The sequence below is a fragment of the Littorina saxatilis genome, linkage group LG1 (genome assembly GCF_037325665.1).
Source record: "Littorina saxatilis isolate snail1 linkage group LG1, US_GU_Lsax_2.0, whole genome shotgun sequence".
NCBI classification, from domain to species: domain Eukaryota; kingdom Metazoa; phylum Mollusca; class Gastropoda; order Littorinimorpha; family Littorinidae; genus Littorina; species Littorina saxatilis.
This window is the reverse complement of record NC_090245.1, coordinates 49,883,586-49,902,112: the sequence shown is the minus strand read 5'-3', so window position 1 is coordinate 49,902,112 and position 18,527 is coordinate 49,883,586. Positions and strand designations below refer to the sequence as shown.

Here is an 18,527-nt window from a genome sequence, read left to right as displayed (position 1 = left end):
TAAAAATTCTGAATTATGTACACATTTTTATCACACACACACACACACACACACACACACACACACACACACACACACACACACACACACACACACACACACACACACACTCACACACTCAAACGCACACACTCACACACTCAAACACACTCACACACTCAAACACACACACACACACACACACACACACACACACACACACACACACACTATCTCTGTTGATGCTGTCATCCTTTCTCATCAAACTTCAATTGCAATGTGACTCGTGGACGGAATTTGATGATGAACTCCTTATTGAAGAAAAAAAACGGGAACCTCCTCAGTTGAACTTCAGGTCAGTTTAATTAAAACGAATGCGGTCTCTTTGAACGTGAACATTTCAGGCCGGACAGTCACAGTTAGAAGAATAGTTCATTGTTACCCACCTGTTCATAGACTTCACGAAATGGTAGGTGTGGTTTTCATTGCACAGTTCATTTGGCCCCATGTGTATGTGTGTGTAGGACTTGCGTTCGCGATTTTTAATCAGTCACCCGTATAGGTAGCAGGTGTCACCTTTTCAATAAACTCCCCCATGTTTCGCCGTTTTTCAACACTGTTATTTTTTTTCGTCCCACTCATTTTAGAAATAAGCCGACATGTTCTCTGGAAATGTTTCCGGGAGATTAAGAATTATAATAAGAGGTTAAATAATGTGCAAACAGCATCAAAAGCTCAATCAAGCCTTAAACAGATGTTAAAAGACATGCTGCCGTGACAATGGAAAGGGGTGATTTTTATTGACGAACTGTCAAGGTATGCTGGTATCTTGGCACGTCGTGTAACCCTGCCTATAGTGGCGGCATTATTGGCAATTGTATTTTTCAGGTGAAACTTCAGGTCCGTTCCAGTTTTAAACTTGAGACGACTGTCCAGTTTCATCATAACTTTCTTTGAATCATTCATACTGGTCTGAACCAGATGGTGCGTGAATTGTCTCTAATTACCAGATTCTCCATATACATCTTTCTTTGAAAATGCAATATTAGCTGGAGCTTTCTTCAATGTTCTTGAAAAATCTTCACAGTTAGTTGGGTTTTTTCCTCAATCGGCGGCTGGTGTTGCGCTCTTTAATGACTTTTGAAAAGAATGGTGTGTGTGTGTGTGTGTGTGTGTGTGTGTGTGTGTGTGTGTGTGTGTGTGTGTGTGTGTGTGTGTGTGTGTGTGTGTGTGTGTGCGTGTGTGCATTCGTGCGTGCGTCCATGTGCGTGCGTGCGTAAATACGTATGTCCGTGTGTCCATGCGTGTGTGCTTGCCGTTCGTGCGTGCGGGCGTATGTGCGAGCGTGCGAGCGTGCGTACGTGCATGCGTCCGAGCGTGCGTGCCTGCGTACGTGCATGCGTGCGCGCGTGCGTGCGTGCGTGCGTGCGTGCGTGCGCGCGTGCGTGCGTGCGTGCTTGCTTGCGTGCTGGTGTGCGTGTCTGTATGTACGGCCGGCTGTCTGTCTGTCTGTCTCTGTTTTTGTTTATGGTATACACGCCAAAAAACAATTGCCTGCCCTTTCAAGGAAATACATTTTAGCGTTCAAATTTTAGTTGTAAACACTGCCTGGTTTACAGAAATGAATGGTCTTGCAGCAATGGAAATCTAACAAGTAATTTCGCCGCAATCAACCAGACTTCAATGGCCACTTAAACACTCTTAACGGTGTCACAACCCACGCTACATTAATCCATCCGCATTCTACTCACACAATCCCCACCGACACTCTTCACGACTTGTAAATCTATCACCAAACTCAAAGCATCACCTCTTCACAAGCATCATGAGATCATCCCAACCAAGGGAAGCAACTCTAAGACAAGTGGCAGGTCAGCTTATCTCCCTTACCCCCAAATGGCGTCTCAACTCTCACCGGAAATGTCCGACGCCGTATTCAGTAGTACAGCAGCCTCACAGCAAGGTGTGGATTGCGAGGCAGGTAAACCCATCATCTCGAAGAACAATGGGTCAGTGTTAGAGAATGACCGTGCGTTCGTCATAAACTAACTGACCACGAGGAGGAGGCTGTCAGAAACTGGCCGGGAGCTGACCAGGCACAAGCGACGAGGTGTCCGACCGGACACCCGAGATGGATGAGTTCGGACCGTGGACAAGACTGGACCCTAGACTTTGGGTCGGTGAGGGCTTGAGCAAAATTGTTGTGAAATGCAACGCGCGTGAGAGAATATATGAATAGACCCCTCGGTGCGTAGGACTGCTCTGGGTTGTGTGTCTGTGGCCATGCCTGCATTTGAATGTCTGACTTCCTATTTGTCCATATATCAGTCTGTGTTCGTGCCGCGTGTGTCTGTGAGTTTGAATATGTCTTACCGCCTATATTTCTGTGTAAGCACTGTAGTTAAATCATTCAAAAGATGATTATAAAGTAAGCAATGCCAGTCGTTTTTCTTCACTATGCTTCACTTCTTACCGTGCACACACACACATTAACACATACACACACACATTACTCGCAATGTCACATAAACTCTCACGAAGCAATTATTTGTTCACGAGCTTTCAGGCAGTAATTTTTCATAGACCACAAGGGGGTCGCTGAGAAAGATGTGGTTTCCATTTCAACTCTTTGTCAGCAAACAACATTCTCACGACCACTGGCTTAAAACTACAATGGAACCCTGTTTTAAGACACCGGCTCCGCCCTAAATTTAAGACTCCTAGTTGAAGACATTACTTTCTCAAATTTTCTGCTCATACATAACCTGTGTAAATTTACCTCAAAATTTTTTTTTTTAAATGCCCTAATTTTTTTTTAATTTTAAGACCTGATTGTCTGAGATTTTGGGAGGTCTTAGAAGCGGGGTTCCACTGTGCAACAGACTGCAGGTCCAGCGGTCTCCGATAGACACTGAGAGTCGAGTGGAATCTGGCAGTGTCCAAGAGAGAGGGGCCGTTTTGAGCGAAGACATTCAGCGTGTCAGACACGGTGTCCTGCTGGGCCGAGTGGCTGGGAAAACTTTCTGGCATCAGATAGGGGTAGTGGGGATCATGACGAAGTATGAGCTGCGGTTCGCCAAGGTCAGAGACGATGGATGAAATTGTGGGGTGCATGGGAATGCCGTTTTTGTGTGCCGTGTGCGTGTCTGGCTAGCTCGGTGGCTGGGTGGGGTAGGGTGAGTCTGGAACTTGGGAGAGGGTGGAGGAGAAAGAAAGGGTAGGGGAAAGACAGAGAAACTGAGGGACGGTTTGTTTGTTTGTCTGTTTGTTTGTTTGTTTGTTTGTGAGAATAAAATGGGAAAACCATGAGCTACAATTGATCATAGTTTTACAAAGCAATGTCTGGCTCAGCGGTATAATTAATATACAAACAACTGCATGTGCATGCACATTCTTCACACAGAGAATACCAGGAGACAGTCCATCACATGTGCGTTGCCAAATGCAAAATTTATTCTCATTATTTTAATTATTTTGACACGTTGAAAAATCACTGAAAGAGAACTTGGACAATTTAATATCAGTTCACATTTGCTAGGTCCTCACTGTGTGCTCCGGATTTGCGTGACCTCAGATAATAAGTCGTAATAAAATGCAATGATAAACACAGACAAAGCAACACGAAAGAATACTTACAAAAATAACATTAAATACAGTTTTTTGAGATCATTACAGACTTCTTTGCACATTAACATTATGAAACAGCATTAAACATTTCACACCACCAGAATTCTCCCTGACGTGCAGAATTGTGGAGCACATATTTCAAACATTAAGACAGTGTTTCGCATTTCTTGAAAAGAATGCAGTTAAACATAAATATGTACACACAGAAAGAATTCATAGACGTAATTGGGTTGTGAGATTGTTTCACAAGAGGTTTTCTTCACGGTTTCAGATTGACCAAAGTCATTGTCACGTTTTGCGCACATTCAATCTAACATGATTAAGGTGTCCGTGTCTCTTAGCACATATGATTACGAATGAATTCTCTTTCTGTCTAACACACACACACACACACACACACACACACACACACACACACACACACACACACACACACACACACACACACTCGCAGCTGTAAGCATGTACATCACGAACATATACACACTCTCTACGTGCGTCGTCACAATTTTATAAACCACAGGTTATTTATCCACGATAAAAACATTTCGAGCCTGTGAACCTTGCCTTATTATCTTAATTATTTCCTTGCACCGACTTGTTGGCTGGGCGATAAGGACTCAGAAATTCTGATTTCCATAAACAATGACATAATTATGTACTGACATTTCGAAGCTGCAGTTTCAAAAACTGATTAACATCTTCGTAAATGACAAATTCATATTTAACAGAATCACGAAAAGAACAAAAATCCTCGGTATTTATAGCTGTGTGACCATGATGAGCGGGTTGCAAGTGCATGAGTGAAAAAGAACGTAAGAAGAAAAATTCAATAAAATTTAAAAAATGTAAATATCAATATACAAACAAATATTAAAGAAATACCTATCAGCGGCCAATCTATACCACCAACGAAAATCCTCAGCAAAACATTATGCAAAGACGCACCGAGATTCCGGTGTATTGTTTATTTTGCAGGCGTATTCTGCTGTGTTGAAGCACATCCTTCAGCATTCTGAATCAATGATTGATGCATGTACTCTTTGCCTTTGAAACCTCTCGTAAAGAAGAAAGGCCATCCAGATGCTCGAGCATTCTTGTACTTGCATTCAAAGAGCATTAACTTTGTCTGGTGGTGAGCCTGTCATTTTTAACGTCAGGTACGTTTGAGTCATATGTTCACATGAGCTTTGAGATTCTCTGTCGTTACTTTGCGGATAAATTACGTTCAGAACAGAAATGAAGATGTCTTATTGTGGTGTGCTTCGGCATTTTTTCTTCTCCTCTCTCTCTTTGACAAAAATGTTTGAGAACACATTGAGTTGTCAGCTTGCGTTTCAGAGCACCAAAATCACTCCCCCTCCCTCAGTACACTGAAGTCTCTGGCAGGAGGGAACGGTGATTCTAGAGAAGATTGCTTGGGGCTCACACCATAGGGGTTGAACCTCGTAGCCGTAGGCTTCATCACCAGTTTGTTCATTTCCGCCGAGGCCAGGGCGTAGGGCGAATAGGGCGAGGAATGCGCCGCGTAACTAGCCAACGCATTCTGGTAAGAGCTGAGCTGCTGGGCAGGGGACAGCGTCGTCATAGGCGGAAGGAAGCCAGCCCCGCGAGCAGACAACGCAGCCGCGTGCGCTTGCGCATGCGCATGTGCAGCAGCGGCGGAAGCGGAAACACTCCCGACAGTCCGGCTTCCGGTGAGGTCGACGGCAGAAGTTGCAGCAGCTTCCGCCGAGGTGGGAACGCAGCGCATAACGTCCATTTTCATGCCGGTTTCTTTGCAGCTGCTGAGCTCCGAGTTGGATTTGGGGTGGAGAAAGTCCGTAACGGACCAGATCTTGGGCTTCTGCTTGTCGACTTCCAGGTCTGTGGAAGGCGTGTGGCCGCCGAGGTGAAAGCTGGGGTCAGAGTCTCGGGACTGAGGTGGTGACAGGCGGCTTCTCGAGTCTTCCCCGATGCTGGGGGCTGGTGACACGCTGTCGGACTCTGCCGTGTTGTTGTTGTTGTTGTTGTTGCTGCTGCTGCTACTGTGGTTGTGTGTTTTGGGTCGTTGGCTTTTGCCGGAGCCGTCAACGTCTAACTCGTCGCTGTCATCTGAAAACGAGATAGGATCATGTTAGTTTACTCGTGTTAAATGTGTATTGACACAAACGATTCGCTGTCCAGATTAAGACTGTTACTATGCTAGGGTAGTATAGCAATGCATTCCAAACAGCAACTTAGTTTTTCAAGGAATGGTACATCCATCAGCTGGATACAGTGGAACATTAGTCGCGGTCAGCAACATTTCACTGACACCGGTTGCGAAAGGGAGGGGTGAAAAGAGGGATGGGGGTGGGTGCAGAGTTCATTTCCCTGATATGCACTTTAATACAGTCGTGTGGTCGGTACACTATAATATACTGAACGGCAAAAGTTAGGGACCGCCCTTGAAAAAAACAGCTGACTTCATCTGTGCCAAACTCCTTGTTCCTAAGTTTATAAAACCAAATGGCTGTCAGGCCGTACACACCAGTGGGTGAGCAATGCTGTGTTAGCAGGAAACTTGCTCGGGATCCACGGAGGCCTGGCTAGGGCACGAGACAGAAACTGCCAAACTGCAAAAAGTGGACCATTTTTACGCTGGCGCGTGGGCAAGCCTGGGCGGGAAAGATGAAAACTTCGTTATGCACGTGCAGGGAGGATGTGCTGTTCAGCGATGAGTCCCGCTTTAATCTGCACCATCATGACTGTCGGGCTCGTGTGTGGAGGCGTCAGGGTGAGCGGTACAACAACGGCCTGGTGCAGGAGAGGGTGGCCTTCGGCGGGGGCTCCTTCAGTTTTCGACACAGAACCCCCCTCTACCACATTGTTGGCAACCTGACGGACCAGCGCTACAGAGATGAGATTGTCGCCCCTTTGGTTCTACCCGCTCTACACCAGATTGGTGTGCAGGCTGTGTTCCAGGACGATAACGCGACACCTCACAGAGCGAGGCTGGTCAACAACGTCAGCAGGCTGGTGTCACCAGGATGAACTGGCCGGCCTGCAGCCCTGATTTCAACCCCATCGAGCACCTGTGGGATGAGCTGGACAGGCAACTGCTTCAGTTCCTGCAAATCGAATGGCAGGCCATTCCTCAGGCCTTCTGCAGGAAGCTGGTAAACTCGATGCGGAACAGGACTGCAGAAGGCATCGCAAAACGCGGCGGACACACCCATTACTGAACTGTTCAGTACTTGCAAATTTTGTTTTCGACCCCCATGTTGTTTCAGAGCTTGTTGACACGTAATGCGTCAATGAAATGTCACCATATTTTGGAAAAGGATCGCAGAGATAATGAATTAAACATGTTACAAATTTGATTCAATTTTGTTTGGTGGTTTGGAAGCTGTGTTTGTTTGCGTAAGTGGTCCCTAACTTTTTCCTATGAGTATAGTTATCGCACTATTTTAAGTTTTTTTCAATATGTTCTCTTAATGTTCATCTAAGATGTTCGATCATATTATGTGTTTACACGCGGGAGCCATTGTGAATGACAACACAAAGAGATGTAAGGAAATTTCGTTTACTTGTTTTGCATCAAAGACAATACCCACCCTCCGTGCCTTGAACTGCAACCTTTTCTATCTTTCTTAGATCCTAGCAGATGAAAGTAAACGAAAATGACTCTTGATCAGAACGACCTTTCTCTGATACTTGTGATGAAAGACAGTGAGCAGGTCTTGATCACACAACTCGGCCCGTGTACGTGTTTGACAGAGCCACGATAAGAATAGGGCGATGCCGGTGATTGCGTCTTTCTATGCTCTGATTCCCAAAGACCTCTGTTTCTGCTCAAAGCGCCACGCGCTCCTGCTGCACGAGCACTCGTGCGTGACGTCAGCATAATGAGCACGTGATAAAGGAGCCGAGGAAGAAGCTGAGCGATTAAACCGCGAACGCTTGTACACATTTATCAAACAAGATCGCAGATAGTGTCACCGCGAGTCAAAAGGTTAAGGCGGTGTGTTTGCAGGGAGAGTGGCTGTTTGAAATAAAAACCGAAGCCACTAGAAATGCTGCACTCTTATTGATTGAGTGTTCTTCGATTGATTGATTTTTTTTTTAGTTTAAAAGTTTACTGAGTGTACACGTGTTGTACGGAATTTTGGCAGCACAAATATGGCAGCAAGAATCAGAAAGAACAGCAGAGGGATGTAAAGCCGGAATAAAATTGTGTTTGGTGAAAGCGGGGATGGGGGAGGGGGTAGTATCAAATGGTTTTCTTCGATGATAGTTTAAGAGCGGCGATATACAGAAAAGAACACTTGTCTTCATGGCCTAATAAGTTTACCTGACATTCTCTTTCTATGTTTCCTAACCGTTACTGTTCCTAAGTGATAATCATAGTTTTTAGCTCCCTCTTTTGTTTTTACTTTTTTTATTTTTAATTCCTTGCGTCTGTAAGGCTACTTGCTTACCCTAACGCTTATGTTTGGTGAAAATCATCGACGAAAGCGCGAAGCGTTCCACTCGTATCGCTTTAACAGGCATCCTGTAGCGGGATCTAACGGAACTTAAATCTCACACCTCCGTTGGATATCTTTGTAGTTAAAGACCGAAAAATCATCAAAATCAGCTGTGACCAATTTACACCTATCTCACGTATCCTCCCACCGTATCGCTCGAGTCGATAAGGCGTTTAACCTACACCAAAGGGTCTCTAGTTTAACTTACACGGAGGAGTCTGCTAAGCACTTAATGCTGATCTTTCTGGAAGCTGATAGTGATAGGCAGTGTCTTTGAGAAGTTCTCTTGCGGTAGGCAGGGACTGATAAGAAGACAACGAGCTGGAGCCCTTTCTTTCAGTGGAACGCTAAAGTTGACCAGAGGTTCAAAGAAGAGGGAGGGGTAAGGGAGGGGACAGACAAGGGATGTCCCCAGAGCAATAAAGCCGATATCAACATCATCACATTATGACGCTCGCACTCTCAGCCCTGGGAAATCGTTTTATCTCTTTTTCCTTTCTTTCACCAAGAGGCGGAATACAATCTGGTGTCCCAAAGGGGAGGGCGTGAAGGGGCGGAAAGAGGGGAGGGAGGGAGGGTCAGGACACCGGAGGAGGATGAAGAGGAGGGGGAGGAGAAGTTCCGGCGGGGGCAACGATACGGTCTTTGAGGGTTCCTTAGCCCGTAATGAAGCGAGGCCTCTTTAGAAGCGATCCTGGTTCCTGGGCGATTGTCTGTACCGGCAGGGGCGAGCTGTGGGCTGACAGAAAGCATGCGGGGGACCTCTCTCACGCCTTGTTAGCAGAGCTGATAAACCGCCACCAGGGCATCAAAGGCTAATCTCACCCCTTGTCGCTTCTCGTGCTCACACCGCATCTCTTGTGTCCATGTGTGGGGGAAAGTAAAGCCTTGGGGAGTTTTTCTTATACACTGTCATTAAAAAGCTTTAAACAATCGTTGTTTTGGGGTTGGTTTTTTTTTTTTGGGGGGGGGGTATTTTTTTTTGGGGGGGGGGTAATTTTTGGGGGAGGGGTGTTTCTTCCCGCGACTATGCTTCATTCCTGGCATATCTGTATAATCTCTTTCTCTTTTTAGCCTGCTTGTATGTTTACTTTGGTTTGCACAAATATTCTGTTCGACGGATCTTTTTTTTCATCTACTACATGCTTTTCACACACAGCAAAAATTATACTGTGAAAAAAAGCACAAGCTAAATTATGTATATTTTTGCACAAAATTTCACCATGTCACCCAAAACTAAGTTCCACCTAAAACGGATTCTCTTTGGACACTGAGATCTGTCAAAACTTGTATAAGATGCTGTCGTGGACGCAGTCCTCAACGCAGATCCGCGCGTCTTACACAAAAACTTCTTGAAATGTTATGCACGCAAGGAAAAACTCTTAGTTCGCCCGCGGTATCAAACACACAAAAAACACATGCTCAGGATATATATACTTACTGCTCAGCCTTTTCTCTTTATCCGCCTCATCGCCGGCCTTCTCATCGCCACCGTCGTCATCATCGTCATCCTCATCCCCGTCCTCGCTACGGTTTCTGGGCGACCAGGTCATCTTGTTCTCCTTCTTGAGACGACGGCGGGCGTTGGCGAACCACGTGGACACCTGGGTCAAGGTCATCTTGGTGATGATGGCCAGCATGATCTTCTCGCCTTTGGTCGGGTAGGGGTTCTTGATGTGTTCGTGAAGCCAGGCCTTGAGCGTGTTGGTGCTTTCCCGCGTGGCGTTCTTCCGGCGAGCGTTGAGGTCCAAGCCACCGTACCTGTACGCACGAGAAAGAGTTGGTTTTTAATGATAAGCTGCAATCACGCTTAAAAATCTAGAGGAAAAAACTGTAAACTCAAATGTAAAAAATTAGAGAAAAAGAAAACCTTACATTTACCACACATAAAAAGCAAATATTCTGAATTACAATTATGTCGTCGTGTACACCTAGCAAAAGAAACGTACTCAAAAGAAGTTTTATTTCCAAGAAATCATTTGATTCTCTCACTCTGAAACTTCAAATGCAACAGATCGAAGAAGCAAAATTAATGTTTATTTGAATATGAACCCCCCTCTCTCTCTCTCTCTCTCTCTCTCTCTCTCTCTCTCTCTCTCTCTCTCTCTCTCTCTCTCTCTCTCTCTCTCTCTCTCTCTCTCTCTCTTTCTCTCTCTCTCTCTCTCTCTCTCTCTCTCTCTCTCCCCCTCTCTCTCTCTCTCTCTCTCTCTCTCTCTGTTTGAAGAGCATAAAGCCTCACCCTCCATAAGGATAGAAGCCCATGGGTGAAGTTTCGTAGAGAGAAGTCTGTGTCAGTGATCGCCATGCGTCAGTGGTGTCACGTAGGTTGTTCCCTCCTGCAGTCTGGATGACACATAAACAATGTATTGTTAATATTTTCATCTCTTTTCGGACCAAAAAAAATGATGCAGAGATCTAATGCGTTACGTGACATAATTAAAAATCTGCGGAAGTGAAATCATAACAAAACCTGGACCATAATAGCCATGGAAATCCTGGTTAAGTAATATTATGACTTTTAAAGAGATTATTTTCGTACAGAATTTTTAAAAGAATACGGTTGACAACAATAAAGATGCATGCAAATGCTCGTACTGCAAGCCTATGCAGAAAATCATTATCTTATGCAACCAGGGTTGTGTTTTTCTGCTATTGAAATAAAAAATGGATACGACGAAAATGATTCTGAAAAAATTAAACATAAACAGCAAACAAGTTAGTAAACTTGTGCGAGAAGAAAGACCCAATACACCGTCAAAAAGACAACTCTCAAACAGAATACTTAGGATCGATCTCGCTAAAGGAAAAATCGAAGCACAACACATGACTCCGGTACACAGACAGAATCGATATGTCATTGGTTAGCTGTTGTAACCCAGACATTACAGTGGCAACATGAGTACATGTGTGAGAACATGATGAGAAATCAATACTTCGATGACAGTAGTCACGAGTACCAAAGAGAAGAAAAAAAAGAAAAAACGATAAACTGCGAAACAAATCTGCACCAGAAAAACACCAGACAAACTAGTGCGTAAAATGTGTAACACTAACAGGTCGCAAAAGATATTTAAATCGTAGTAGAAGTATACGTTCCGCAGTGACCGTAGCAAGATGAAGAAACAGTCAATACTAGATTATTGATGTAGTGACAACAACAACAACAACAACAACAACAACAACAACAATAGCAATAACAATAACAACCAGGAAACAGAGCTTAATTAAGCGAAGAATATACCGGAATATTGCTATTTCATATGTTACGTGGATTTCCCGGCATTGGTCAATTGGGCAAAACTGAGCTCAGTGCAAAAGTGATATCGACGACATTTCGGTCGATATCAGTTTTGATATCGACGACCTCTTTATTGCTTCCCCACTTCAAAAACAAAAACACCTAAATTTAAAAACAAACAAATATATATGAAAATGTAATTATCCCAGAATTTAGTTGAACAAGTGACTAAAGACTTTTTGAAAGGAAAGACATTTTAAAATACTGAAAAGTACAAGAAAAGAGTGAACAAAAAGAAATAATAATCAGAGGGAGGGATATGGAACAGCCAAAACTGAGACAAATACTTTTGTAATTTCTTTACAGTAAATACAAAATGTCCAGAGAATTAGCAATATATCTAACATTGACTGACTGTGTGATGATATCTTCTGCTATTGGTCTGTTTCGACAGTGATATCAAAATCTCGACCTCCGGTCTCGATTTTGATATCACTGTCTCAACAGACCATAGCAGAAGATATCACACAGTCCGTCAATATTGGGTAATAGTGTGTCAATAGTTCTCCGGCTGCTATCTAATTCTTTTTTCTTTTTTTTTCACATCTCCTTATGCTTTTTTCTCTCGTTAAAAATCAATGACGGTTTCTGTGAGATTATTAAAGAAAACAATTTTTTTAAATACCAGTTGGATAACAAGAAACCAAAACTTATCAGACCCAACAACCAACGATCCAAAAATCTTCTCAGACTCAGAAAGAAAAAGAAAATGTCTTCCATAGAAACGACTAAGAATATTAAAGATGTAAAGAAAAGCCTTGGATGAACCAAAAAGCAGAACAAAATGACTAGCATAGGGTCGGGGCAAAGGAGAGGGAGGGGGAGGGGGGCCGAAAGGAGAGATGAGGGAAGAAAGCATGCTCGCCATTGCCGCAAAATGCCAGAAATGCCATAATGTCACCCTCAGACCTTTTCCAGAGAAAAAAAAGAACTCCTCTACCACACAACTACCAGCTACTCTACCGCACTCAATGATTCACAGAACAGTGAAAATAGATTCTTTTTAAATAAAGGAAAAATGGAGAGAGAGAAAGAAAAAAAGTGAAGAAAACCTAAACGAATAAAAAATTTGAATATAAAAATACGTTAAAAAAAAGAAAAGAGAACTTTTTTTTTTTTTACTCCCGAGATCGAGACACAAACAAAAACTTTTTTTTTTTTTTAACACAAACAAAAAATGAAGTGTTGAGTCAGTGTGGAGGGGCGTGCATGCGGTCATGGTTTCATTCGCTTAGCTTGTAAGAGAAGAAAAGATGCCCCTCGAAGCATCATGTCAGGTTGACGGGGACAAATACCTCCACTCTGACACTGACAAAAGCCAATTCATGTAAAACTATAGAGAACAGCGGAGCTATTGCAAAACACACTCTGAACCTTCTACCCTAAAGGACTGCCGTTACATGTCACCGTGAGACTGACTTCATACGGGAAAGCGGACGGCTGTTGAACTGATGAGAATAAGCTCATCGACCATGACAAAAACACTTGAGAGTCGAGGAAGATACAAGTGGAGGCTGAAGGCCAAATGAGAAAGTCGTTGAGAAAAATATGAAAACCACAAGCAAAGCGACATTGAACTGGGGAGAGAAAAAAAAATTAAATTAAAAAAAAAGGAAAAAGAAGAACTGGATATTAAACTCGTGGGTACAAAGTTATTGACCAAGACAGCATCATTCTTTTTTTTAAACTGACAAGTGTGAAAAAACTTTTAAAAAGGAAAGTTTTACAAATAACAATAGAACAAGTTTGGGATTTTTTGCATAAAAAAGGAGAGATAAAAAAACACTGTTTGAATAAATTGTCAGTGGCAATCGTCGACAATCAGGTTTCAAGAATCAACTGTCTTCAAATTCCAAGACAAACACGCGACAGACGCAAATCGGCCTGTCATTGTCAACAAGAGAATTCTGCCCTTCTGTGACGCCTTTGTTCAAATGCTTCTGTTGAATATGTGTAAATATATCGTATTTTGATATTTACAGACGATACCAAAAATGATCACTAAGTTATTTAAACAATTGTTAGACTTATTACAGAGGTGTCGTTGCCAACAACATGTCTGTGTGATTATATACGACATTTCTTAACATAAAGAGAGAGAAACAAAACCTGATAAATAAACATTGTCGCAAAAGTTTATCACCACATGTACTATTTGTCCATTCTTCTAAACTAGGCCTACGTGCCTAACATCCTGTACATATCCTGTTATCCACCTTACAAGACGAAGGGCAGACCTTTTATCAGAGTGAGGGATATAAGGGATTAGTGCTATCACAATTAGTGCTGGTTAACTCTTTGTTACCCTGTCACTTCAGCTCGTGATAAGCGACACCTCAACAGATGTTTCCTGTCGCGGTTGTTATCAGTTTGCTATCTGATCCATTTGTATAATTCATACGCTCAGTGTCTGAAGTTTTAGCTGAACGATTTCTACTTATACAAGATGGTTTTACAATACAGTTCCCCACTGAATTTGATTTATATTGATAGCAAATATTCCAAGTTGTTCCATGCTCGCGGCGATGCTGTGGTTTATAATTCAAGCATGGTGTACTGTGATTTTATCTGCATGCTCGAAACTGCATTTTAACTCCATTCACGTGATTTGATTACTGAACGCCATCATTGTAGTTTCCTACCGCAGACATTCCGCATTCATATCAGAGTGTACATTTCTCCAACATAAATCACAGGGGCTTAAAATTCCAACAATAGTTGCAAGCCATCAACGCCTGTTTCATATACTGTCGCGCCGAATCAAAGGAACGCCTTTATCCAGTGACAGCGGTTTTTATGCTGCCGGGATGGCTTTACAGTCTTGTCACCATCTTGTGATGTGCAAGTCTTATCACCTCCGTTTGATGTCAGGCTCGGCCCGGAACAAATCGAAAGCCCTGTTGCGCTATAAAAGTCTACCTGCCCCAGTCCTGTGGCCCCCTCTCTATCCCACAAACTACAAATGTCCTATGGAAAATAAACTTTTCCAAAAGTCATCAGGCCGCACATAATCACCAAATGAAAAGGCAGTGAACTGAGCGAAGGTGGCTTGTAGGCTGCTGTAAACTCCGTGTCCCCTGTCGCGCAGTTTTCTTTCAACTCCGCTTCTCCCGTCCCCGTTTATGCTGCGCTATGTTCCGCCGAGGCGCCGTTCCCTACATTGTAATAGCCGTAATAATCTATGAAAACTCGGATCGGGTTTTTAGCGGCGACTCTATTTCACGCAGCGCCATGACCATTGTCTGGTGGGCCGCAGAGGCTGTCGGGTCAATTTTCTACCTGGCTTGGCAAGCGGCGGCGACTTCAAAGGGTCCCCCCTGCGATGGGGGATGGTTGGAAGGATTGAGGAAAACGCTTGCGACGAGCCGGCGAAGGTGGGGGAAAGAGACAGCTAACGGCGTTGATCTGTCACGTTGATCTTGGGACGCGGATTGAGTCGTGAATGGAACAGACTTGCGTAGAGCCTCTATCGTCCCATTGACGTCTTTATCCGTCCCGGCTCGCGGGAGGTAGTCGCCCCTGTGTGTGTGTGCCGAATCAATTCTTTTGCAACGTTTCCTCCCATGAAACGCCTCTCATTCACTCCTTGTGTTTTCCCTTTTCTAACTCCTGACCTTAAAATCACGTTATGGAAATACCTCTTTTTTTCACTCCTTGTGTTTTTCTGTCCAACTCCTGACCCTGAAATCACCTTAAGTTCCCCTTAATCCCCCGTATGCTGCTTTTTCTTCGACATGAAAACGTCTTTTTATCCTGCTTGCTTTGATGTGATTCTTCTCGTTCTATTGACAGCTGAGTGTGCTGATGATCTGAAAGAAGTGTTTTGACACTCGGTGAGAAAACAGATTTCCTTTGAACACCTGTCGTTTAAGGCTGTCAACCATGTTTTTACATTTTTCAGAGAAATATATATAAGAAGATGTGAAGGACCAAGTTTTTCAGCATACACACTGGCGTTCAATATGTTCATCGACATTAGCTCCTGAGACAATGGAACATTTACCATATGTATGTACAAATAAATTCTTAACACGAGGTCCTGCATGTAAGCACATATGAACATTCATTTTCTTCTTCTTCTTCTTCTCTCTATTTTTTAATGTTCTTTTGATTCGATTGCTCGGGGCAGGGATGTAGCTCAGTCGGTAGCGCGCTGGATTTGTATCCAGTTGGCCGCTGTCAGCGTGAGTACGTCCCCACGTTCGGCGAGAGATTTATTTCTCAGAGTCAACTTTGTGTGCAGACTCTCCTCGGTGTCCGAACACCCCCCGTGTGTACCACGCAAGCACAAGACCAAGTGCGCACAAAAAAGATCCTGTAATCCATGTCAGAGTTCGGTGGGTTATAGAAACACGAAAATACCCAGCATGCTTCCTCCGAAAACGGCGTATGGCTGCCTAAATGGCGGGGTAAAAAACGGTCATACACGTAAAATTCCACTCGTGCAAAAAACACGAGTGTACGTGTGAGTTTCAGCCCACGAACGCAGAAGAAGAAGAAGAAGATTGGATTGCTCACATTTATTAGCTATTAACCTCCACCTTTTTCAGACCGCCTTGACAAATTTGTCGAGCTCTCGCGAACATGTCTCCACCGCTCTCCCATGAACCGTCCCAAACTTTCCCCCGAAGCCCATTTACCTCACACTAGCCTCGCCGCTACCCAGCATGCCTCGGCGAGGATGTCGCCATCCGACTTCCGTTTGAATGTTGGGCAGTTTTAACGGCCGATAGTTTGTCGCGGCGTTCGTCTTCCACCCGTCGAGCGATCGCATGTTAAAGAAGCAGCCCTGAGCTGCGTGGCTCGCCATTTGCCAGTCGGGAGGTCGTTTGTCACACCGGATCAAAAGCTTCGTCTGTTTCCGTAATGGCCGATCGTGGGTGGCAAAGCACATACTGTCCTGTCTTGGGGGTAGTCGTGTGTGTGCATGGGAGAATAATGGGGGCAAACAAAACGCCTCGGCCACAAAAAAAGAAGGAGGAGGAGGAGGAGGAGGAGGTGAGGAACAGGAGGATGAAATAAATCAAGCATTTGAAGTAAGGCGTACGTATGCAATACATATGTTGGGGTCTGACAGAATGAGGTGCGAACTAACACCCGGTACGTTGAGAACGACTGTAAATCAAGCCTCGCAGATTGACGCGGTTGTGACAAGAACATACAACCACAGTGAACTTTAAGCCGCTGTAAATCATTTGAAACCCGTAAGCCACTGTATATATATAGAAAAAAATAAAAAAAAATAGAGCGGGATCCTTGTACGCAGGAAACCTAAAAGGCGTTATAAAGGACAAGTCTCAAAACAAGAAAAATCAACATCAATCAATCAATCAATATGAGGCTTATATCGCGCGTATTCCGTGGGTACAGTTCTAAGCGCAGGGATTTTTTTAATATTATTTTTTTATGCACTTTATATCGCGCACATATTCAAGGCGCAGGGATTTATTTATGCCGTGTGAGATGGAATTTTTTTTACACAATACATCACGCATTCACATCGGCCAGCAGATCGCAGCCATTTCGGCGCATATCCTACTTTTCACGGCCTATTATTCCAAGTCACACGGGTATCTACCGAACAAACAGACGAGTTACTGACAACCGAAGTTTCATAGTACCTCAGTGTTGAATGTCAAATCCCACTTGATCAGATATTTGTATAATCCTCAATCATATTCGACCACACAGACAACACAATACAGAACACGCAGATATGGCATACAGGTACCACTCACCAGAGGAGCATAGAAGGCGGAACCCTCAGAACCCAAGGCAACCCCGTAGCCGGAAGGTGGCGGGGCTCCCGCAGAATACGAAGAAGGAGAGAAGAGGGAGCCCGAGAGCCCGGGCAGTCTGGAGTAGCCCAGGAGGGCCGAGCTGTACTGGCACGAGCACACGGACTGTCCGGTAGCCGGATCGGTCAAGACCGGACGTCCGTTCTCACAGCAACCCCTGTTGGTGGTCGGGGTGGGGGGGCTGGAGGACACCTGTCAGCAACAGAGAAAAAATATATTGAAGTGTTGTTTTGTTTGGTGCCAGAAATCAATTTTGATTCTTTCTTTTTTTAGGAGGGGTGTGGATGGGGGGTGTTAGTGATGGTGGGGAGGATGTGGAGGCGGGGGGAAAGGATGAGGAGGAGGTTCTGGCGGTGGCACTGTGAAAGGGGATGATCTGAGTTGGTTGTTCTGGGGGAAAATGCAGCCGAAAAAAATAAATAGCGGTGAAATATTAATATTCAGCTGAAACAACATCGCGTCATTAATGTCTTCTTGGACAGCGGAAACTCGTGTCACACGAAAGGGACGGGCATATTAAATTTCTTAGCTCGTTTCTGTTCTAGAAAATCATTTATTTATGTTGATTGTTCCGTTAGGTTCTGTCTTTACTTTTGTTATGTAAATGAACCTAAACGATTAACATGCAAGAGGAGTCTAAAAACAATACCTAATCCCTCTATAACTTGACCAACGTAAATCGTTGGCATGTAGCATGGGGCAATCTGCCGAATCTGACGTCGTAATGACAAAGTGATTCTTTTCTTCCTTTTTTTCAGTAAAGAAAGAATTATTTATCAGTAATCGGAATAAAATGGTGATGAATTCAACTTTAATTTGGGAAAAGATATGCAGTTTCTGCTTATAAATAGTTCTGAACGCCATAAAAGGGTACGCTGAAAGTAAAGTACATATTGTTTGAATAACAAATTACTCCGGCTGTCTTCTTTTTACTTTTATCCACCTCGTTGGACGTTGTACGAGTGCTTCTTAATCTCTCTATTACTTCAGATTGTTGGTTTAAACTTCATATTATTACACACACAATTAAAATGACTTTTCAATTAAGCAGATATATTAATCTTTTTTTAATGTATATAAATTCGCAATGAGACGCTCGACCACTGTACTTGATACTGTTTTGTAATTTTCAAGTCAGCATTATTACTCTCTCTCTCTCTCTCTCTCTCTCTCTCTCTCTCTCTCTCTCTCTCTCTCTCTCTCTCTCTCACACACACACACTCTCTCCCCCCCCCCTCTCCCTCCCTCTCTCTCTCTCTCTCTCTCTCTCTCTCTCTCTCTCTCTCTCTCTCTCTCTCTCTCTCTCTCTCTCTCTGTATACCAGTGTTACTTGTC

The 18,527-nt window shown here is 43.8% G+C and overlaps 1 protein-coding gene across 1 annotated transcript in view; it reads right to left on the bottom strand.

The window, feature by feature from the left end:
• Positions 1-3,409: 3,409 nt before the first annotated feature.
• LOC138972940 (homeobox protein caupolican-like) overlaps positions 3,410-18,527 on the bottom strand; it is a 19,371-nt gene continuing 4,253 nt past the window's right edge. Inside the window, exons 2-5 of the mRNA XM_070345605.1 lie at positions 17,133-17,384; positions 10,336-10,439; positions 9,538-9,857; positions 3,410-5,700 (exon numbers count right to left, since the gene is read on the bottom strand). Of these exons, the coding sequence (XP_070201706.1) occupies positions 4,958-5,700; positions 9,538-9,857; positions 10,336-10,439; positions 17,133-17,384 (1,419 nt within the window). The 3' untranslated portion in view covers positions 3,410-4,957. The remainder of the gene's footprint in view (positions 5,701-9,537; positions 9,858-10,335; positions 10,440-17,132; positions 17,385-18,527) is intronic.